This window comes from Notolepis coatsorum, assembly GCF_963971535.1.
Source record: "Notolepis coatsorum genome assembly, chromosome: 1".
Classification (NCBI taxonomy): Eukaryota; Metazoa; Chordata; class Actinopteri; order Aulopiformes; family Paralepididae; genus Notolepis; species Notolepis coatsorum.
In genome coordinates this window covers 25,078,772-25,102,828 of record NC_140165.1, presented here as the reverse complement: position 1 = coordinate 25,102,828, position 24,057 = coordinate 25,078,772, and the positions used below count along the sequence as shown (strand labels likewise).

General features: G+C 41.0%; 1 protein-coding gene across 1 annotated transcript in view; it reads left to right on the top strand.

Moving 5' to 3' along the window:
• Window positions 1-23,234, top strand: part of LOC311227348 (calcitonin gene-related peptide type 1 receptor-like) — a 97,588-nt gene extending 74,354 nt beyond the window's left edge. Inside the window, exons 11-13 of the mRNA XM_084312959.1 lie at window positions 8,677-8,895; window positions 15,861-15,902; window positions 17,000-23,234. Coding sequence (XP_084169085.1) covers window positions 8,677-8,895; window positions 15,861-15,902; window positions 17,000-17,221 — 483 coding nt within the window. The 3' untranslated portion in view covers window positions 17,222-23,234. The remainder of the gene's footprint in view (window positions 1-8,676; window positions 8,896-15,860; window positions 15,903-16,999) is intronic.
• Window positions 23,235-24,057: the final 823 nt, after the last annotated feature.

Below are 24,057 nucleotides of genomic sequence, written 5' to 3'. Positions count from 1 at the left end.
CGTGTGGGAGGACCACACTATCCCCCTCACGTCCAATCCGCGCTTAGCAGGCGACCCGACCGAACTGTAGGAGTCGCTGTTTACAACGACCCGGACCCACCCCGCCAGCTTCTCCCACCCTCTGATACAGCCAATTGTATCAGTGCAGACGGCCAGCCAAGCTGGTGACAACCCCGGAGCTGTGAGCTGGATTCGAACAGGCAAATCCAGCTCAGCTCCGGGGCTGGTGACGAACGCAATCTCCGCTCGGCCACCTAACCGCCGCTAGTGTATTTGTGTTTTGTCGCAAATCTCAATGCCCGTCTCTTGTGGGAGACAGCCAAGACAGGCAGGCAACTCCGGTGTTACAAACAGAGTGGTAGATATGAATGGCTGTGATTGGTTGTCTGAAAATGAGCTCAGCGCATCGCTCTGAAAGTTCAGAAAGTTTCAACTTTCAGCCGCACAAAAAAGCTGAAAAAAGAAGCCGACTGCAGCGCATTTCCTATAGGCGGCGCATGCGGCCGCATACGCTCTCTCCCCATTGGGATACATTGAAAAAAGACACGTGCGGTCATAAATATGAGGCAGGTGGACCCGGGCCCTTAGTCTACAGACTGTAGGTGTTGAGGAGTCTGTTCTGTATAGATCTCCACCATTAATGTGATGTGCTCTTTGATTTTCAGTCAGAAGTCGCAATGGCTTATATATAGGGATGTCCGATATTATCGGCCTACCGATATTGGCATTCAAATGTGATATCGGAAAATATCGGTATCGGTTTTCAATTTTTTTTTTTTTTTTTTTTTTTTTACATTTCTATAACCTTTATTTACCCAGGCAAGCAAGTAAGAACAAATTCTGCATTTATTTATTGTCAAAAGTATGCATAATGTTATGTTAATTCCACAACAAGACATATGTAATGTTACCTGAAATTATTCAGTTTTTGGGGGGGGGGGGGGGGGGGGGGGGACCCTGCATATATCGGTATCGGTTGATATCGGAATCGGAAATTAAGAGTTGGACAATATCGGTATATCGGTATCGGTAAAAAAGCCAATATCGAGCATCCCTACTTATATACAGTATGTAACGTACAAGTGATTTTAGTTTTTTGTCAAAATGTTATCTATTTATTTATTTTTGGCTGACTTGGAAGGATCGCTAGCGAAAACTAGCTTAGTATTCCAGCACAGATTCCCCGATGTCAATGAGTGGCTTATTATGAGCGGCAGAGGATTTCAAATGTTCAAAGCTGCAATTTGAAAAAAGGAGAAATCGCTTGCCAAAAACTAGCTTAGAGTTCCAGCACAGGTTGCCTGACGTTGTTAGCTTCAGTGCGTTCTTTATAATATTTTATTTTTCAGCTTTTATAGTTTCACAAACACACATCAAGACAAATCACAAACACAAAGAAAATAAAAAATAAATAAAAAGAACACAAACAGTATGTTGCCAGACACTGTCACATCAATGAACAAACATACACCATGTCATATGCTATACACTAAGGACGCAAGGGGCCAATTCTCTGACATATATACACACATTACATATATACACATACACATATACATATATATACATATATATATACACACATATATATACATAGTAGTGTTGTCAAGAATATAGAAAAATCGATACATATTGATTCTGAATATTTAAAACTGTTTCAATACTCATTTTTGTATAAGGAAGTTGCACTGTTCATCTCAATACCTGCAATAGTACAGCAGTCCACACACACACAAGTGCATTCAGTTAAGTCGGAATATGGCTACAACACAAACAGCCCAGCCCGTCAGGCACATGAAACACAGATTACAGTGTTTACATCTGTCCGCTTAAGAAAATACCATGCTCTGCAACAAAAACGATTGAAGCGAGACGAACAGTTATTTTTAAATGTGTGATCTAAAGATAAACAAAGGGTTTTAAAAGTGTTATATTTATCTTCTCTTATAGTACCAGAGAGAAGCTGAGGAGAAACAACCAGCAACAAAAGCAAAATTTATTTAATTTAATTTTTTTTTTTAAGATTGAACATTTTCCCCAGTGGTATCGAAAATGGTATCGAATATCGATACTTTTCAAGGTATCGTATCGAAGTTTAAAATTCCAGTATCGTGACAACACTAGTACATAGTACTGAAAATACACAGGAGGACATTGAGAAGCACTTATGTTCTAGCTAAGCATTCCAAAAAGGGACCCCATATCATTTCAAATTTGTTCGAGGTCTCTGCCTGACGTTGTTAGCTTCAGTGCGTTCTTGTATGGCTCATTGTTAACACATTGGCCACCAACAACGATTATATACATGTTTGTCCGACAACCGTTGAACGCCAACCACGTATATATATATATACGCTATTTGATCGTTATTTATTTTATTCGATATTTCTATTCATTACAGGCCCACTGACTCTGGGTTAACATTGGGAATCGCATTGAGAATGCCTAGGTGCAATACCGGCCGCATCACGCTAGACGGCGGTATCGAGCACCCTTTCTAACATTGTATCCTGGGCTGTGGGATGGCCAAGGGTTTTGGGTTACATTTTTCCTTGTCGGGCAAGACGAACGGTTCTGTCGGTTACATTGAAGCCCGTCAACTATGCCCGATCCATATGTTATGGTGGATTATGCCGTCTAGCAAATGGACATTAGATCTACCAGATGGCGATCAACAAATTGGAATATTGTTTTTGGAATACTCCCGGTCGCAGGTAAGGACGATTTGACGTCAATTTTAGCTTGATCCTGCAAGGCTTTTGTACCGACGAACATACGAATGCCGTTACCGACAATCAAATAATCAAAAACGACCCCCCCCCCCCTTTCATGCATTCATGATGGAACATAATACCTATAATGTGGATTTGATTCCGGAACAATAGCGGGTTCAGGCAAGAAACGGCAACGTCTACAATGGAATCGACGTATACTGCCATAACTAACCATTTCATGAATTACCCTATAGACCGCTCTAAAACCATACTTATATTCACCACGGTATAACACGGGAACGTATGGATGGAAAAATTATCTCTTTTTTGCATCTTGACCGGAAGAAACTCAATGTCAAATGACTATAGTATTGTATCCATGGCTATAATATAGTATATAGATTTAGCTCTACAACCAAGGTGACTAACTCCCATCGTTTACAGCATGGCAGTAGCTACCACAGGATAAGGCTAATCCCCGGCTGTCAATGAGTTAAAAATACACTAGTTAACAAATCATCAGCTTTTGGCATTTGGAATGTATGTCAACCAATCCCAACATGTGGTCAGAACTACGAGTCAGAACTGTGGTACCCTGTTAAGCTGTAGCCCTATTTTCAGAAATTCCGCCTAAAGGTACATGCCCAACTAAATGGAAGATTGCTCCACTTCCACAAGGTCAATTTGCATGTTCTTGGTATCTAGGAACATCTAGGGACGACCTGGGGGTATGTATTCCGAGTGTCAGCAATATTATGTCTGTTACTAGGCTTGAGTAGATTGTGATGAAACAAACGAGAATATAAATTATGATTTTTCTTGATAACACCATGTTCTAATTGGGCCGCATCCGACCTCGCTCACTGAGCTCATTCAGCACCTTCTTGAGATCAAGTGTAAAAGAAATCTAAGCAAATGAATAAAGGGAAGATGATTAAACAGAAGGATTTGTTGATAAAGTAATAAATTATAATCCATTTGAATTATACATTCAAAATTTAATTATGAACTATAAATTACCTTATTATGGCCAAATCATACGTCTATGGATAGGGAAAAGCTCCTCTTTCAAATGGCAGTGTTAAATCTGGATGTAGCCATTTCCTCACGGTTTTACGATAAAAGAGAGATAGAATTAGCATTTATTTTTTATTTTCGGAAAATCTTAAAAACATCGGTAAACAAACGTAGTGCTGGAAATATACACTTTGACTGCTGTTTTGATAGGGTTAACATCTTTACTCTTGGCTACATTTGAAAAATAAACACAACATTAATTAATACGGTCTGTATTGATCGATTTATGATAAAAACAACAGGGTCCCCCAATTGGGGTACCTTACAGCTTAAGGTATTAAGCAATAGCTCACAACAAACCATGGCATATGTGACCAGGCACAGACTTTAGGTCTTGTTGAGAAATCTTCAATAATTTTTTACATGATACAATACACAATCTATGTCTTATTAACCAAGATGATACCACAATAGCTTGTTTTGAGCCACAAAGCTTCAAAGGCTTGGAGATGGCTTTGTTATTATGATGTGATGATGTGAGAGACAGTTTACAGTCTTAACAGTTTAACTAAATCCCCACACAGGGTTTCCATTAAAGGAAGGAGACAAACAGAGGCTTTTGTATCACTAAAAAGATGTTGGTAACACTTTATAATAACACTCAGTTATAAGACCTTTATAATGTATTTGTAGATAATGAACTAATCATGAACAAGCCATTTATATACATTCGTAAATTATTATTAAATCATTCATAACTATATTTGTATAACATTTACAAATTAGTTCTACACAATTGTATAACTCATTATCAACTTTGTTTGTACTTGATTTGTTCATCATTAAATAATGTTGTTTAATGTGTAGTAACACATTTGTAGATGCTTTGAAAAATGGATATGAAAAAACTACTATACTGTACCTCCATTTATTTGTTCATGTTCAACAAATGATTTGTTAAGACATTCATAAAACATCTATAAATCATTTACAGATGCTATTGTGTGCCCTAATCTAAAGTGAAGCCTATTCATCATTAACAAATGTCTAATACAGTTAATTATTTGTTCACTTTTTCATCATCTGTTACAAATGTTGTAGACAGCTTTCGGATACACCCTTCTTTGTGACATCAAACAGTGACAGAATTAGGACTATAGATGAATGCAATTTTATTAACATATAAAATAAATGTGCACACATAACATATAGTGTAACTTGGGGGGCACTAGGACCCAGGAGTACCCTGGCCAGGAATTGCCAGAGCATGTAGAGGAGGTCTCACGCGAGTGAGACTTGACTTCACGTTTGTTGCCGTCTGTTTGAATGGAAGCACGATATACGTTAGCAGAGCCAAGTTATTCGTGCTGCCCCACGCTTTTAAGGTATGAGCAGGTTAAACACCTTTTTTGTCACAAAGGGTGTATCCGAAAGCTGTCTATAACATTTGTAACGGGTGATGAAAAAGTCAACAAATAATTAACTGTATTAGACATTTGTTAATGATGAATATGCTTCACATTAGGGTACACAATAGCATCTGCAAATGATTTATAGATGTTTTATGAATGTCCTAACAAATCATTTGTTGAACATGAACAAATAAATGGAGGTACAGTAGTCGTTTTTTCATATCCATTTTTCAAAGCATCTACAAATGTGTTACTACAGTTGTGTTGGACAACTGTAGTAAACAACATTATTTAATGATGAACAAATCAAGTACAAACAATGTTGATAATGAGTTATAAATAATGTAGAACTAATTTGTAAATGTTATACAAATACCTTATAAAGGTCTCATAACTGAGTGTTATTATAAAGTGTTACCAAGATGTTTTACTCTCACTGTAAAAAGATACAACAAAGAGCTGACAATGACAAAAGAGGTGATTATTCTGTTAGATAAAAAAGTTATCACAGCGGAACGTTAATTCAAAAACACTAGACTGAACCTATAAGAACTATAGACGTACTCAGAACAAACAGAAGGGAGTGGGGAATGTTTGGTGTGTGTACAGTATATGTGTACAGTATGTGTGTCCAGTATGTGTGTACAGTATGTGTGTACAGTATGTGTGTGCGTGTTCGTATCTGCAGGGGCTGTGTGTCAGGGCTGCTCCGGAGAATAATGGGTGGTGTGTGTGTGTGTATGTGCGTGTGCTGCCCGCACTCAGTGTCGGAGTCACTCCATGGCATGTCGTGTGTGCGCTGCCCTCAGTCAGTGACGGAGCCGCCTCTCTGCGCCTCTCTCTATACTCCATTATGAGCGAGCAGCGCAGCAGCGCAAGCCTGTCTGACTTGCGCAGCAATTTAACAATTTAACACAAACGGTTCCAAAGATATTAATGTTTCCCGGCATATTTTCACACCGCTGTAAAGCACTAACAGCTGGGAAGTACTGGGTCCATGTCCATTGTCTCGGAATGGATTTGGTAGCTGTCATTTCTGCGTGTCTCTGTCTCCGACACTTGAGACCTAAAGTACTTAGCCACTCCCCTCCAACACAACTGTAGTTTTTTACACAGCGTTAAGCCACTCCCCTCCAATACAACTGTAGTTCTTTACACAGCGTTAAGCCACTCCCCTCCAACACAACTGTAGTTCTTTACACAGCGTTAAGCCACTCCCCTCCAACACAACTGTAGTTCTTTACACAGCGTTAAGCCACTCCCCTCCAACACAACTGTAGTTCTTTACACAGCGTTAAGCCACTCCCCTCCAACACAACTGTAGTTCTTTACACAGCGTTAAGCCACTCCCCGCTGAGAGAACTGTAGTTCTTTAAACAGCAAGGGAAATAATACAGCTGCACTATCTAACAATAATTAACATATTTACAAGTCTTATTAAGTTTAGCAAACATTTTGTGATTTTCTGACGAATCGCGAGCTCCTTAACACTTTGGACGCCAGCGGTGTAAGCCATCCTTGTACTCAATGGGCCACCGCTTTAAGAGATAGGGTTGCGTGGCGGTGTTTGCAGGGCTATATCTATATTCATATTATAGCTATGGAGACAATACTATGGCTCATTTGACATCAACTATCCATTGTTCAACATGTGAAAAAGAATACATTTTTTCATGTATACGTTCGCGTGTTATACCATGGTGAATATTGTATAGTTTCAGAGTGATCCTGGCTCATTCCTGAAAACGGCGCTATGGAGCAATACGTGAATTTAGCTAAAAGCGTTGGTGTTGCTCGCCTGGACACCAGGGGTGCAGTCGTAATATGGGCGAAGGCCAAACGCCCGTGCACGCGCGCTCCCGCTTCTGTGCTCGGTTGCGCACAGAACAGATGATACACCTTGTCTCATCCTTCCAGTCGGTAGATCAAGCAACCCCCCACCTACAGGGCTTGTATTTGGTTGTCGGTATCCTATTATTATGCAAAGTCTAGGTGATAAGTGCCGCGACGAGTCATTTTTGTGTCATCGTCGCACTTATCACCTAGACTTTGCATAATAATAGGATGCGCGCACTTCGGCCTCAGTGACGAAGCCCAAACGTTGTTTGACCGCGTATGCCCAGCACTGCACCCCTGCTGGACAAGCTATTATTTCCAATTCAACGGTATATAATAGGCATTATGTTTCATCATGAATGCATGAAAGGGAGGGGGGGGGGGGGGTCATTTTTGGATGCTTTGATCGTCAGCAACGGCATCCGTTTTGGAGTATGGTACATATGATCGTTGCGATCGATGTGAAATCATGGTTGGATCAAAGCAGGATTGATGTCATATAGTCCTTACCTTTACTAGGAGGTATCCCAAAAAGAATGTCTGATCGCGATTTCCAGTATTGGTGTCCATTGGGTCCCCGACATAATCCGGCACAACACATGCATCGAGGGGCATTGGACGCGTTTCAATGTGATCGGGTGAACCGCTAGATTTGCCTGAACCAAAATTCTACGCCCAGAGCGGTTTAGATGTAACACACGGTGTGCAATAAGGTTTCAAAGGGTGGGCGATACTGCCACCTAGCAGGATGCTGCCGATATTGCACTCTAGCGATCTCAGAATGATTTCCTATGATAACACGCGGCCTGTGAACCTGAAATGAATAAAAAAATCGAATAAAAGAAATAACGATGAAAACCCGACTATACTCGGGTCTGACGCTGAATGAGTTAAAAACTCAACCTAGACCGCGCCACATCACATATGGTTATTATATCACATCTAAGGGTCGTAGTGTGGCCCGATGCAAAGCGGAGGAGATATATATGCTCATTAGGAGATATACATTGAGGAGATACACACTCATACCATGGCTATGAAGTATGAACCAATAATATTGCTTGATTTGAGCTAGGGCTGACCCCTATTAGTCGATTAGTTGAATAATCGGTCGAAATGAGCCGTAGTCGACTAACCAACCTCTTAGTCGAATAGTAAAAAAATAAAAATAAAAAATGTATAATATTATTATTATTATTATTTTTTTTTAATCATTCTTTCCAAAAGAAAAGAGGCCTAGAAGCGTGGCTAACGCTAATGGCACGCATACCAGAGGCTAACTGCCTAAGAAAACAGGCACAGAGGCACTGAAAGAGGATTTCACCCATCTAATGAACACACTAGACTAGACAAATATCAAGATGTATCCATCAGTGGACCAATTGCATGCTTTTGCAGAGGACAAGAAGCCTTCAGTCGACTCCTTCAGACATTAAGCACCACCCACAGCCCAAATGGAATGATAAAAAAAAAATGAAATAATAATAATAATAAAAAAAATATTACTACGTTTTTTATATTTTTTTAATTTTTTTTTGTCGACCAATAGTCGACTTACGGCACATTTTGGCCAATCATAGTCGACCATCCAAATCCTTAGTCGGGGACAGCCCTAATTTGAGCTAACCGTTTTATAAAGTATAACATAAGATACGGTTAGCACCGACTGAAGGCATTCTCTCTTCTCTTCGCGGCAGGTCAATCTCTTCTTCCTGCTGAACATCGTGCGCGTGCTGATCACCAAGCTGAAGGTGACTCACCAGGCGGAGTCCAGCCTCTACATGAAGGCGGTGAGAGCCACGCTCATCCTGGTCCCTCTGCTCGGCATCCAGTTTGTCCTCATCCCCTACAAGCCCCATGGGCGCTTGGCCCTTGAGATCTACCAGTACGTGATGAACATCTTCATGCACTATCAGGTGAGAATATATACGTAGCCAACCAATCCCAATCTCTAACATCGAGTCTCTTCAGCATTGAGTTCATCAAGCTAAAAACAAACTTGGATATACACTGCATGCACTATAGAATACAGAAACAGTATACATGTAGTAGTACTGTAGTAGTAGTAGTAGTAGTAGTAGTAGTAGTAGTAGTAGTAGTAGTAGTAGTAGTAGTAGTAGTAGTAGTAGTAGTAGTAGTAGTAGTAGTTCAGTCATCACACACAATAGAATATATTATATACAATCATTCAAGACTGTAAATAAGGTCAACAGTCTTTGTTTTGGCAGTGACTGAAAAGGTACAGGCTGAAGCATAATGCTTACATACATATTATGCCTGTCCTATATTCTTATCAAATTAAGCTACCCTCCAAAACAAAGAAAATAACCAAATAAAAATCAATCATTGTAACCCTCAGAAATAGCTACTGTATACAAATTTTTTATTTACATTTTTTAAGTGAATTACTCTTCTTATTGTATCAGCATTGTTCCATAAATTATCCCCAACAATAGTAATGCATCTCCTTTTAATCCCTTTCTTAGCTTTTTGTACAGTAAACTTACAAACATCTCTCAAATCATATTTGCTCTCATGTACTGACCTTTACACACAGTCCGGGAGTAACTTTGTTTTAGCTCTGTACTTAAAATGTCATAACATATATATATATACAGTATACTACACTGTACTACTATAACACTTATTTCCACTTAAAGTTTGATTATAACGAGTCCCTTGGAAACAGTATGCATGTTTTGCTTTTTAAGTAAATTGTGGCATCGCATTTGATGAGCTTTTTCAAGTTTTACATGAAGGAAAATAGAATAGAATAGAATAGAATAGAAAAGTTTATTGCCATTTCAACACGTGGTTGATTGGGATTTGTCGTGGTGCCAGCACATACAGTACATACAGTATAAAAACATACAATATAAAAACACAAGAATACATGCAATACAATCCCCACAATAAAAGTTTTTCACAAACAATAAAAAAAAATGCTACAGTACCTAAAATAAATAGCTCAAGTGTTCCAGTTTAAAGTGCATATTGCCTTAAAGTGCCTGTCGGCTGGTGCTAGCCCTTGTGGTACAAAGTGCCTGTGTATTTGGACTTGAGTTCAGGTGCCCGACAGCCTCGGGATATGTACTGTTTTTAAAACGGGATGTCCTGCACCTGAGACTTTGGAGTCTTCTGCCAGAGGGAAGGGGGTTAAAAAGGTACAAAGCAGGGTGAGAGGGGTCACTGATCACCTTCTCCCCTTTCCGCCTGATTTGTGTGGCATAAATGGAGGCCAGAGAAGGGAGATCACAACCGATGATTTTTGACGCTGTGCGTACAGTTCTCTGTAGATGTCCCCTATCATGGACGGTGGTGTTTCCGTACCACACAGTCATTGAGAAGGTAAGGACACTCTCCACAGTGGCTCTGTAAAAGCTGAGCATCACCTCCCTGGACACACCAAATTTTTTAAGCTGGCGCAGGGAGTGGAGCCTCTGGTGGGCTTTGCTAATTATGAGGCTGGTGTTAACTTCCCATTTTAAATTATCACATACAGTATGGTGATGCAGAGGAATTTAAAACTGTCTACCCTCTCCACCTGCTGGCCGTTTATGTACAGAGGAGGGTGGACTGCCTCCCCGCGCCGGAAGTCAACTATCATTTCATTTGTCTTAGAGATGTTTTAAAAAGCAGGTCGTTCTCCTTGCACCATACAGCAAAGCTATCAACTTCAGCTCTATAGGCCGATTCATCCCTGTTCTTAATTAATCCCACTACTGTTGTGTTATCCGCGTATTTAAAGAATCGGACAGAATCAGAGTGGGAGGCACAGTCATTAGTGTAGACAGTAGAGCAGATGAGAGAGAACACAGCCCTGGGGGCCCCTGGTGTTCAAGGTCCTGGATCTAGAGAACAAATTACCTATTTTAACCACTTGTTCTCTGTCTGAGAGAAAATCTAGAATAAAATAGTACAGAGACTCATCGATTCCTAGCAATTTAAGATTTTCAAATAGTTTAAAAGGCACAATCGTGTTAAACGCTGAACTTAAATCAATAAACAAAATTCGTGCATAAGTGGCAGAGGCCTCCAGGTGCTGCAGGATGGTGTGTAAACACATAGATACAGCATCCCCTACAGACTTGTTGGGCTGATAAGCAAACTGATACATGTCTAATTTAACAATACTAGATAAATGATCACAGACAAGCCGCTCGAACACCTTCATAATGACAGAGGTCAGAGCGACGGGACTGTAATCATTCAGACAAGCAGTGCTAGATTTCTTGGACACAGATATGACTGTGGCAGATTTATAGCATGCTGGGACTTTAAGTGTGCTGAGAGACCAATTAAAAAGATCTGTAAAAACAGTAGCAAGTTGGTCAGCACCATTTTTCAGGGTAAAAGTAGACACATTGTCTGGCCCTGCGGCCTTCCTAACATTTTGTTTGCGGAGTAAGGCTCTAACTTGGTGCTCCTCGACTACAAAGGGGGGGGGGGGGGGGGGGGTGTTACAGGCCCCATTCTATCAGATACCCTAGGTTGATCACCTGAGTGCACATCAAATCTGCAATAAGATTCATTAAGCTTGTCAGGGAGTAGGGGGTCCACATTCTGAGCTGACTGTTTATTCTTGAACCCAGTAATCATGTGTAGACCCTGCCAAACCCCTTTTGTACTGATAAATGAAGCCAATTCAGCATCCACCCTAAAACTGAATGTACATTGTGTTATTCTAATGATCTAATTATAGATAAACTGTCAATATCTATAAACATAGACAACTTTCTCCCTAAGCTGGAAACCAGAGCATCAAGTCGTGAATTTGTGACGTCAACAAGTGACAATACAGTAGATAGACACCGAAAACACTTTCAGACAGATTATGTCAATGTCCTTAGCAGGGTGGACATATCTTGTGTTTCACATGTAAAATAAACATACATTTATTAGAATTTAGGTGCCTGAGCTTGACCAATGTTTTTCTTTTATGAAAGTTAGACATTAAACATACAAATAATGAGAAATCTAAACTTTGTTTTACAAGTGTTACAAGGTTCACCTTCTATTTATTCCAAGCAAACTGCTGTTGCTGCAGGTGATGTCACTTCCTGTGCACAGGCTGATAACCAGTACTTAGTGCAGCAAATGTTGCAAATATAAAAGTATTCATGAAATGGTTATCGATGGAGTCACTATTGTCTTAGAGTAGCATTTGGAGTAGCATTTAGAGTAGCATTTAGAGTAGCCATTCATTTATGTGAAAATGGTTGAGATTATTACTTTGTTATTAAGATATTATTCCTAAACATGAATGCCATATCTTGTTTATAGTTCATATGCTGAATATGAGAAACCGTAATAGCTTGGATTTTTATAAAAATTAAATATCCTTGACTAATATTGGCATCCCACAGGTCTTTTTTTTTATCCACTTTTTCTCCTCCTATTTTTATGTATTTTCCTCCCATCCCAATTTAGTCGTTATGCCAATTCCTCCCTCCCCTTCCTGGTCGTTGCGTGCATGTGCCCCCCACTGGTCGGTCTAGGGAGCCCTGAAGTCTATCACATGCTTCCTCCGATACATAGGAGACAGCCAGTAGCCTCTTTTCACCTGGCAGCGAGGACTCTCATTGGTGAAGTGTAACGCGTGGGAGGTCACACTGCCTTCACCATTTCCCTCCCTTGCTGTGCAGGCGCCCTGACCGACCTGTAGGAGTCGCTGTTTACAATGACCAGATTACCACCCACCGGCTTCCCTCCCACTGACACTGCCAATTGTGCCAGTATGACGGCCGGCCAAGCCGGAGGCACCGCTGACAGCCGGATTCGATACCAGTGTCTCTGCGGTGGTAGACAGACGCTTAGTCCGCTGTACTACCCGGCCGCGGCATCCCACAGCTCTTGTCGTATCTCATATTCAGGAAATTTGCTTATCGCTGCCTTAACAAGATATGGTGTTTATGTACCTTAAAGGGGAACATCACTCAAATTAAGAATTCACTTCCGTGGCCTCTGGAATTTCAATCAATATTTGTGAACATGAGCTATAGAATAGAATATAATAGAATAGAAATACTTTTATTATCCCGTGGGAAATTAGACACTGCAAATCACTCAACATTTAAACATTTAGACAGGACAGGTCACAAATTAGAATAATAACACAAATCAAATCAAGTTGCCTAGGATAAGAGTAGAGTAAAATAAAATAGGATAAAATGAAATAAAATATACAGAAATAAATACAGTAAGAATATACTGAGCATACTGAGCATGGGGTAAACAATTTGGTCAATATAATTATAATTTAAATCTAACTAAATGAAATATGAAATATATATTCCAGTATTCACAGTGTCACAAGGTGCAGTATGCTTTAGGTAGTGTATTGTCCTCCTTGGGTTCCAATAAGACCTAGATCAATGTCTGGCAGCCGTCGCTGCCCCCTGTTGTGGAGCCTGGAGGCCGCTAGTCGCGTCCTCCTGCCACTATTGAGCTGCCACTCTGTGCTCAGTGATGCAGTGAGCCACAGTGATGCATTATATAGTCTGATGGCTGTTGGAATGAAGGACTTCCTGTGCCGTTCAGTGCTGCATTTGGGTAGTGTGAGCCTAGCACTGAACATGCTCCTCCTGTCAGCCAAGTCTGTGTATAGTGGGCGTCTCTACAATTCGTAGCCGTAGCATTTCTGCAGACCCCTCTCTGATTGGTTGAGGCCATTTCTGCAGACCCCTCTCTGATTGGCCGAGCGCGTGCATGCGCATGAGCCGCGACAAGCTCCTCTAGCCAGGAGTCGAAACTCCGTTAAGCTCCAGAGAGAGAGGCTGAAAACCCAACGGATGGGAGCCGAATCCCGGATCCGAGTTTTCTGATGAATAGCCCCAAAACATGGAGGTCGCGAACGCAATTTATATGCATGGAAGTATTGATTACGCCATAACGAATCATTAAAAAAATATACCGTTAACTGGAATATGTTGTGTGTGCCTTTACACATATGTTGGATAGGATTATGTAATTGATTCAAAGTTTTAATTGCAGCCTGGAACATACATGTTTCGGAACCAATGTGTAACTAGACAGTTACAATATAACATTTATATTAATTAACAGCATTTTTCGACCTCAAGATCTCGAGCCGTTTTGAGCCTGGGCTGCAGGTCCGGTCCAGCCACTGTGTGCAGCTCATCTTCTATCTCAACATTAACATGCAGCGGTGTCTTTCTGACATCACATATCGCGCACATTTTCAAATGACTCAGTTCAGTGAGGGTGAATATTGTGAGAGGAGAATTGGAAGAATGCGCCAATATGAGAATTTTGAGACATAGATCATATTAATATAAGTTCACATAGCTAGGAAACAATGCTAAACACTCAAAAAGGCCATTTATAAGATAGTTCCCCTTTAAGAGAAAGAGTCTGGTGGTCAATTGCTACGGAAATGTTGTGTCTTACTAATAATAACTAATTCCTTGGTCAATAGAAGTCTCTGTGATACTTTCTGAATATGATTTGGGAACATCAAATGGGCAGGCCGCGAAATAACAACGTTACAATGTACAGTTTCTGACAGCTGGCTGTGTTGTGAAATGTGCATAACGTTATGAATAAACCGCGAAGTCACGCGAAATAACGTTATACGCGAATCTGTTATTATTAGTAAGACACAACATTTCCGTAGCAATTGACCACCAGACTCTTTCTCTTAAGGCATTAACTGGGTTAATTAATATAAATGTTATATTGTAACTGTCTAGTTACACATTGGTTCCGAAACATGTATGTTCCAGGCTGCAATTAAAACTTTGAATCTGAGAGAGCTCTGGTCAGCGAAGCCGGCGAGCGATTATTATTGGTTTTTAATGACAAACCAATTACATAATCCTATCCAACATATGTGTAAAGGCACACACAACATATTCCAGTTAACGGTATATTTTTTTAATGATTCGTTATGGCGTAATCAATACTTCCATGCGTATAAATTGCGTTCGCGACCTCCATGTTTTGGGGCTATTCATCAGAAAACTCGGATCCGGGATTCGGCTCCCATCCGTCGGGCAACAACTGTGGGTTTTCAGCCTCTCTCTCTGGAGCTTAACGGAGTTTCGACTCCTGGCTAGAGGAGCTTGTCGCGGCTCATGCGCATGCGCACGCTCGGCCATTCAGAGAGGGGTCTGCAGAAATGGCCTCAACCAATCAGAGAGGGGTCTGCAGAAATGCGGCTACGAATTGTAGAGACGCGTATAGTGGGTGGGTGGGGTTTTCCCTGATGGCCTGGAGCTTAGCGAGGCTCCTCCTCTCCGCCACCCTCGCTAGAGAGTCCAGCTCCACCCCAACCACGCTGCTGGCCTTCCTGACCAGCTTATCCAGCCTGGTTGTGTCCACTGCTCTCAGTCCGCTGCCCCAGCAGGTCACAGCGTACAAGAAGGCGCCCGCCACCACCGACTCATAGAACATCCTCAACATCCTTGTACAGACAAGGATAAAGCCAGAAACCAGAGAAGTAAGAATCAAACTTGTGATGTCATCAGGTAGGCTATAAAGTCTGGAGCTGCTCCATAGGCAATGACTGGTAGACTGATTTGTGGACCCATATAATGTTTGTTTGAGCTTTTATACTGAAATTAGCTTTATTCTATGGTAGTGTTTTTACTTCTGAAACATAAAATTTACCCATACACACAGAACATCCCTCTATACCATCGTACCCAATTCATTGTCTATCGAGCAGTTCCAGACTTTATACTTGATGACATCACAAGTATACTGTCTTAGACAAGAGGAATAAGATGTATGAATTCTTAAATTGAGCATACTGTAGTTTCCCTTTGACCCAGGCTTTCATGGAGTGTGTGAAGACGTGTGCAGCATTTGCAGACTGGTTACATTAATCCATTGTTGAAATTTATTTTTTTACACTTAGGGTCTCTTGGTTGCCACAATATTCTGCTTCTTCAATGGGGAGGTAAGTGTTCAAGTTAATTAATTGATTTCATTACTCATCAGTAACATTGAGCTGAACACAGGAACTCATGTCAATTCAGTTATCTTTTACAGGCTACACTGTTGCTTCTAAGGGGTCATTTCTTTACTGAACCCTGGAGCACAAAGTCCTTGTGCACGTTGTGAATGCAGGAAAGCGTGTGCTATCATCTTGCTGTGAATGACTGTACATCAGCAATCAGAATAAATTCTGGGGCTAAGCAATATTTATGCATCAATAGTAAATGCTAATATTTTCAACATCTCAAAAACCAAAACACATGGACTAAAACGACTCCCAGTTTGTGAAAAATTATATAGGCTTTCTATGCATTCAGTAGAAAGCTATCCGGCTGCAAGCTAGCCTAGCTTAGCACAAATGAATGGCAACGGATACGGACCAGCTAGCCTAGCTTAAAACTCCTGGAGAGGTGTTTTTGGCTAACAGCTAGGCTAGCTGGTCCGTATCCGTTTCCATTCATTTGTGCTAAGCTAGTGGACCGTATCTGCTTTCCTTCATTTGTGCAGAAAGGAAATTGATAGAGCACTCTAAAAACAGCATTTCCCATAATGCTGGCCTGTTCCTTTTAAAATGCGGTTTCCATGCCGTAACATCATCAACCCATCCATCTACACTCATTGCACACACATCCACATGCACACACTCACTTTAAACAAACACTCACCACTCACTTTAGAAACTTTAACACTACATTATATTTATCTATTTATTAAAGAGATTTGCACTACATTCATACCATTTGCACCTGTTTTTGTACCTCATTGTCTGCATTTGTACCTCATTGTCTGCATTTTTACTTCATTGTATTTAGATTGTACTTGGGTTGTACTTTAGTTTGTATATTGTATTGTATAATTGTATATTGTATAGTGTTATTCCTCTTTTACTTACTTTTTTACGGTATGAAGCACATTCTCAGGGGCTCATACAGAACCAAGCATTTCACTGTAAAGTACATGTACTGTACCTTATATGTGACAAATAAAAACAAACTTGAACTTGAAACTTGAACAACAGGGTTCTTCATGCGTTTGTCCTCTGGACTTTCCTCTCGACAGGTCCAGAGCGTCCTGCGGCGACACTGGAACCAGCAGCGGGTCCAGTTCGGCGGCGCCCTCGCCCACGCTGACGTCTTCCGCTCGGCGTCCTATGTGGCGTCGTCGCTGACCGAGGTCCACCGCTGCTACAGCATCGAGAGCCACACCGAGCACATGAACGGCAAGAACTACCACGACATCGAAACCAAGATGTTCAGACAGTCGGACAACCCTTTCGCCTGAACAAAGCCGGTGACATGACACTCGGGGCTACCCGGTCCTCCTCCTTCTCCTCCTCCTCTTCCTCCTTCAAGATTCGGAAGATTGTGTAAATTTACAGGAACGAGAGGGAAAAAATGGAAGATAATTCACTGGAAGTTACCATTAGTGGCCGCCGTGTTTTTATTGTTTTTTTTCTTTCTTTCTTTTTTCCCCCCAACCCTGAAACCAATCTATTCACATGGCTATAACTATATTTGCCAAGTGTTCCAACAATCATTTTTGAGAGGATTGAAAGTGCACTTCTTTTTATCTTTTTTTTTTTTTAACATTATCATGCCATAAACTTTTGCCAAGAATATCCTAAAAGGGATATAACTGTACTTATGGAAGCCCCTACACATGAATGAAAAGTACTTACCAGCTGACTGATGGCATTAGCACATCAGGAAATATCGTCTTTTCTTTTATTGTGTGGATTAAACTTGACAAACGCCCCCCCACTGCAGCCACTGAACAAGAAGAACTGAAGTCCAAAAGGAACACTATTTTGTTAGCTTTGGTTGCTGGTTAATTTTTCTACTGCACTTGGGAATCTGACACTGGATTGGCTGTTATGGTCTGGCAGTGGCACACAGATAGCTGATTGGCTGTTATGGTCTGGCACACAGAGAGCTGATTGGTTGTTGTGGTCTGGCACACAGAGAGCTGATTGGCTGTTGTGGTCTGGCACACAGAGAGCTGATTGGCTGTTGTGGTCTGGCACACAGAGAGCTTATTGGCTGTTGTGGTCTGGCAGACAGAGAGCTGATGACTAATTTCCAGGCATCATTTAACCACTTAAGTGGCCATTTTTGTTTTTCAACTGATTTTCAAACGGTTTGGTTTGTTATAAACGTCAGAGATGTAGTTATCATACTGCATACTTATAATGGACTTTCATATGAAAATAATTTCAACATGTCCAAGCATCCACGTTAATACCGTTTGTAATAAACCAAACCGTTTGTAAATCGGTTGAAAATGTAGCAAGCTATGGTTATTTCAATAGTTCATGCACCATAGACATTCATGTTATGAGTGGGCGTGCTGCCTGTGACAAGTTGGCCACCGGTGAACTACGCTGGAGACTCCGCCTTGCACCATCTAGTTATATATATATCTATGGTTCTGACTGAGCCAGAACAGAGAATAACCTGCTTCGTTTCAATGACCCCCCAGGAGTCTGAATAGGAATGGGTCTCAGAGGATGCAGAGCGTAGGGATCTTGAGGGCGTGTAGTTTGAGACCATTGACCGGAGGTTAGGGGGAGCTGATCCCCTCGTTGCACGGAATGCCGGGTCAAGAACCTTGAGGTGGATTCATGCAGCAATGGGAAGCCACTGCAGCTCTCGGAGAAGTGGAGTGACGTGTTGCCTTTGGTAGATTGAAGATCAGGCGCTGCCACTGCATTTTGTACGAGCTAAAGCGCCTTGGTGGCGCAAGCAGGTAAATAAGCCAGCAGTGCATTGCGATAGTCATTAGACATTGTTGTTGATTGCTGGAGGAGTTGGGTGGCTTATTTTGTCAGGAAGGGGCGAATCCTTCTCAATGATGTCTGCTAATGGAACGTTCCATTTTAGGGAAAGTGAAGGATACATGTCAGAGCTGTCTTGTGGAGAAAAAGAACCAAAAAAAATTCGAAATCTCTAAGTAGTTTTTTAACTCATTGGGCGCCACGCCCTTTCCCCATCTGTACTCAATGGCGCCAGAGTTATTGACCATTTTAGCGATGTTTGCAGACCCATTGTGTGTTCTATATTAAAGCTATGGAGACAATAGCTCATTTGACAGGCATTGTTCATAGTCCATCACTGACTAATCAGTTAATTTCTACATACTGTAGTTTTTGCGCTATTACATGCTAAACATCGCCCCTTACCAAAATAATCCAGTATTTTTTCATAGATTGCGAGATATGACGCGTTATATGCAATATGCCCAAAATCGTTCTGGTTGATCGCCTGAAACCCCAAATACTTCCAAATCAAAGGTATATCGCATGTACATATGTGTCTTCACAAAATCATCAAGGGGGGGGGGGGGTAGTTTTAACTAGAAACTGCAATCGTGTTTGTCAAGCATGTTTTACATCCGGTAAAACATGACACTGTGATCGGTACAGAAGCATGTTTTATGTTAAAAAACCAGCAGGGAGACCTTACCTCAGTCAGAAAGTACTCCAAAATGAATAAATCCCAGTCGATCCCATGGTGATCGCAATTACTCGTGTATATTGGGCATGGATACCATACGGGAAAGAATAGCTCTGAGGCACCAAATCTTCCACCGATTGCTATGTTGTGATCCACTCCTAGGCGGAAACAGGAGGGGATCACAAGACAAGCGATATCCCCAGTTCTCAGTTCAAAAGGTGTGGTCCAGTAAAGGTACTGCCACCTGGTGAGATTCGATCGTCATTGCAATTCCAACATAGGCAGATGAGCCAGGGAGACCTAGAGAGTTTCGTCTGAGTGTATAGAATGGGGATCAAAGGAAAAAGATCAAAGGATCAAAACCCGAGAATTCTCGGGTTTTGGCACTCAACGGTTGGTGAGATAACCCGACTTATCTCGGGTATAGTGCCCAATGAGTTAAGGTAAGGGCATGTAATCCAGAAAACCTTATTAGCTACCCCCTTTGATGACATTTTCCATTTATAAAATAGCATTTATGATCTATTTTTTCCTGGCACATAAATGTACACTGTGTGGCTTATCGCAATAGCCACTGTGTTCAAGTTCCTTATGAGTTCACTGTGTTCTCAAGTTCCTTCATATTGAATTATTCCAAAATGCTGGAGACTTGTTTCTGAAAGAAAGAGACCCAGAGAGAAAAGGGTGATGTGAACAGTGAGTGTTTTTTCTATGATTTCTGTATATATTTATGATTATATGCTGGTTATGAATATTTCATATGTATAAAAAAAAAAAAAAAAAAAAAAAAATATATATATCATAACATAAAGAATAATATTGTATTAGACAGTCAGTGGTGTATTTGAACTGTTGTTCCTTCCATTCAACAAAGATTGCTACCAAACCACCTGGCTTTATACTCAATAGCCAATTAAAACAGACTTTGGTTGTAGCAATAGTACTGAAGCCCAATTTATACTTCCATGGAAATGGGGAGTGCTGAGCCGCTGATGCTGCCAGGCACTGCAGGCACCATGGACAGTCTTAAACCTGCTGTGACATCATGTAAGGTAGGTTTCTCGGACTCCACAGGGTGACATGTGCAGAGCATTCTTCCTCCGCAGTCAGGCCTGCTCTAAGGTAGACGCCTTCTAACCGTCACCCTCCTATCTTTGGCAACATTAACGTCAGTCTACCACACCAACTAACGTTAGCACAGCTAGTTAGCAACACCCTGGTGATGTGGCATCAGCGTTTTCCAGTTTTTAGCCACTCAATATGGGATTCATATGTTTCCCTCTGTTTCTGCTCATATGTTCCCTCTGTTACTTGCTTGTATATGTGTGGTCCATGTTCCCTCTGTTACTTTCTTGTATATGTGTGGTCCATGTTCCCTCGGTTTCTTGCTTGTATATGTGTGATCCATGTTCCCTCGGTTTCTTGCTTGTATATGTGTGGTCCATGTTCCCTCGGTTTCTTGCTTGTATATGTGTGGTCCATGTTCCCTCGGTTTCTTGCTTGTATATGTGTGGTCCATGTTCCCTCGGTTTCTTGCTTGTATATGTGTGGTCCATGTTCCCTCGGTTTCTTGCTTGTATATGTGTGGTCCATGTTCCCTCAGTTTCTTGCTTGTATATGTGTGGTCCATGTTCCCTCGGTTTCTTGCTTGTGTATGTGTGGTCCATGTTCCCTCGGTTTCTTGCTTGTATATGTGTGGTCCATGTTCCCTCGGTTTCTTGCTTGTATATGTGTGGTCCATGTTCCCTCGGTTTCTTGCTTGTATATGTGTGGTCCATGTTCCCTCGGTTTCTTGCTTGTATATGTGTGGTCCATGTTTTCTCGGTTACTTGCTTGTATATGTGTGGTCCATGTTCCCTCGGTTTCTTGCTTGTATATGTGTGGTCCATGTTCCCTCGGTTTCTTGCTTGTATATGTGTGGTCCATATTTCCCTCGGTTTCTTGCTTGTATATGTGTGGTCCATGTTTTCTCGGTTACTTGCTTGTATATGTGTGGTCCATGTTTTCTCGGTTACTTGCTTGTATATGTGTGGTCCATGTTTTCTCGGTTACTTGCTTGTATATGTGTGGTCCATGCTCAGTCGATGCAGTATGCTAGGGCAGTGGTGTGGTTTTGCCAACAGCAGGAGGGTAAAGGCTAGTAGGCATTACAGCAGGCAACCTGTGACCACAGAAGAAGAGCGATGTCTCATTGCATTGTGGACTTGTCAGAAAAACCTAAACGACGTCCCTGGCAGCTTTATGAATGCCCGGTATGTTTAGAAAGCCAGAAATCACCTGGCATACATATCATTTGGCCGTGGGTATAGACAACACTTACTTGTCAGGTCTGACATGTCAAATGCACTGACTAGAAGATCAACTATACCTGCTACTATGACTCAGTCAGTGCATTGGACAATTTCTGGCAAATACTTCTGTTACATACTGCTCAAAACAGACATCCTCAGCACTTGTCTCCACCATAATATTGGCTCTCATAACAGGCTAGTTTGGTACCAGTATGTAGTAATCATGTAAAATTGTGATAAGAAAACAACGACGACAGATGAGCAGTGGAGTCACAAAAGATCCCTGCCACAGTTTAAACTACAACTTGAGGACATGTTGGAGTGTGCATCTTCGGTCAAACTTGTAGATAAGGCACGCCGTGATGGAGAAGGGGTGGCCTCGACCCCTCGACACATTTGCTGTTATTTAAAATGTATATTTAAGTATATTTTCTGAAAGTATATTTAGTACTTTTGTACACTTTTTTATGCATTCAGAAAGTATACAATAGCAATACTATAGCAATAGCAATAGCAATAACGTTGTGTTAAATAGTGTGTTAAAGGTTTATATTGAAATTATGCTTTTGTATTTTTGGTTACTTTTGCTTACCAAAATAGGACACTTTTAATATGTTTACTAAAGTACAAATTACGTTGGGTTAACATCTGTTTTGTACTTAAATTACAATTACAACATATCAATGACTATCACACTAAACGTGTGCTTTGGATTAGTACATGGAAGCTAGAAAGAAAGTACAAGTACAAGAAAGTATCGAAAATACATTGAATACTCTCACAAAAGTACATATGGGTAGAAATATACTTTTAACACACTTAACTTAACATACTAAAAAATATACTTTCAGTATGCAGAAGTATACTCCAATGCTGTCTTTATCCCCACGTGTCGAGGTCACTTGCTGACTCTGGATGGATTCCTATATAATCTTAATGGGGCAGTTCACCCAAAATAAAAATTTAAGCATATTTCCCCCTTACACGGAGTGCTATCTATCCATCCAGATTGTTTCTGTGTGCTTCACCTGGTTTTGGAGATGTGCTGTAGAGATATGTGCTGTAGAGATATGTGCTGTAGAGATGTCTGCCGTCACTCCAAGACAATGGATCTGAATGGCACTCGGTTTGTGGCACTCAAGAGTCAAAGCATCAAAAAGTAAATACATTTGAAAAACTCAAAAGCAATGTCTGTGTACAGAAAGTAGGATTGTTATTACTCAAGATAGTCCACAGGCCTTGTTGTGAGCAGTTTCATATTGGAACAATTTTCTATCAAACTACACCCTCCATAATAGTGAATGGGGGTGTAGTTCTGTAGAAAATGTTTCCTAAATGAAACTACTCACAACAAGAATGCATTGGAGTGACAGCAAATATCTCAATGGCAGATATTTCCAAAACTAGGCCAGTTACGCTGAAACGATCTGGATAAGGGGGCAAATATATTGTTGTTGTTTATTTTGGGTGAACTGCCCCTTTAAGTTCTGCCTCCTGAGTGAGACAGGCTTTTCACTCTGAACAGCGCTTTGTTTTCTCTCTCGTCTGTGAGCTCAAAATAAACTTTTATAATCAGACTGGCAGACTCCTGTATTTTTTTTATCCTGGCCTTACTTTGTAGAGCTACAACAGACATCATTTTTAGATGCGAAGCTGGCAATGTCACTCACTCACTCATTCACTCACTCACTCACTCACTCACTCACTCACTCACTCACTCACTCACTCACTCACTCACTCACTCACTCACTCACTCACTCACTCACTCACTCACTCACTCACTCACTCACTCACTCACGCAGTCATTCAGTCATTTGCTCACACTTAGCCACTCTGCCCCTAGTGGTGGCGCACAGACATAGCACTTTGCGTTATGATGTTGTGATGAATGGTTCACATCTATGACACGTTGTGTCCATCCATATTTCAGTTATTTTGTTTTTCAAGAGGTAATTCAGCCTCTTTCCAACTAACTTAATGAGGAGTCAGGGAAAAGAGTCAGAATGCATGCTAGCTGTGAATACACATTCCAACAATGACAGCTAATGTTAGAGGGAAACAAGTCTGAATTCATGCTAGCTGTGAATACACATTCCAATTATATTTGCAATTTGTGACAAGATACCTGTATTTCCCCCCCATCCCTGATACTAGCTAATATCCTGGTTAAGTTCTTAAACTGGATTATGTATTCATATCCATTTTCATATCCTGATTACCAGAGGTGGGACCAAGTCCCAAGTAAGTAAGTAAGTAAGTTCCGAGTCAAGTCCCAAGTCAAGACTGGCAAGTGTCAAGCAAGTCAAAAGTCTGAAAGTCTAAACAGGTCCTAATGCGTTCCTTACAAATGTAATGCCATTTCAAAACAGAGTAA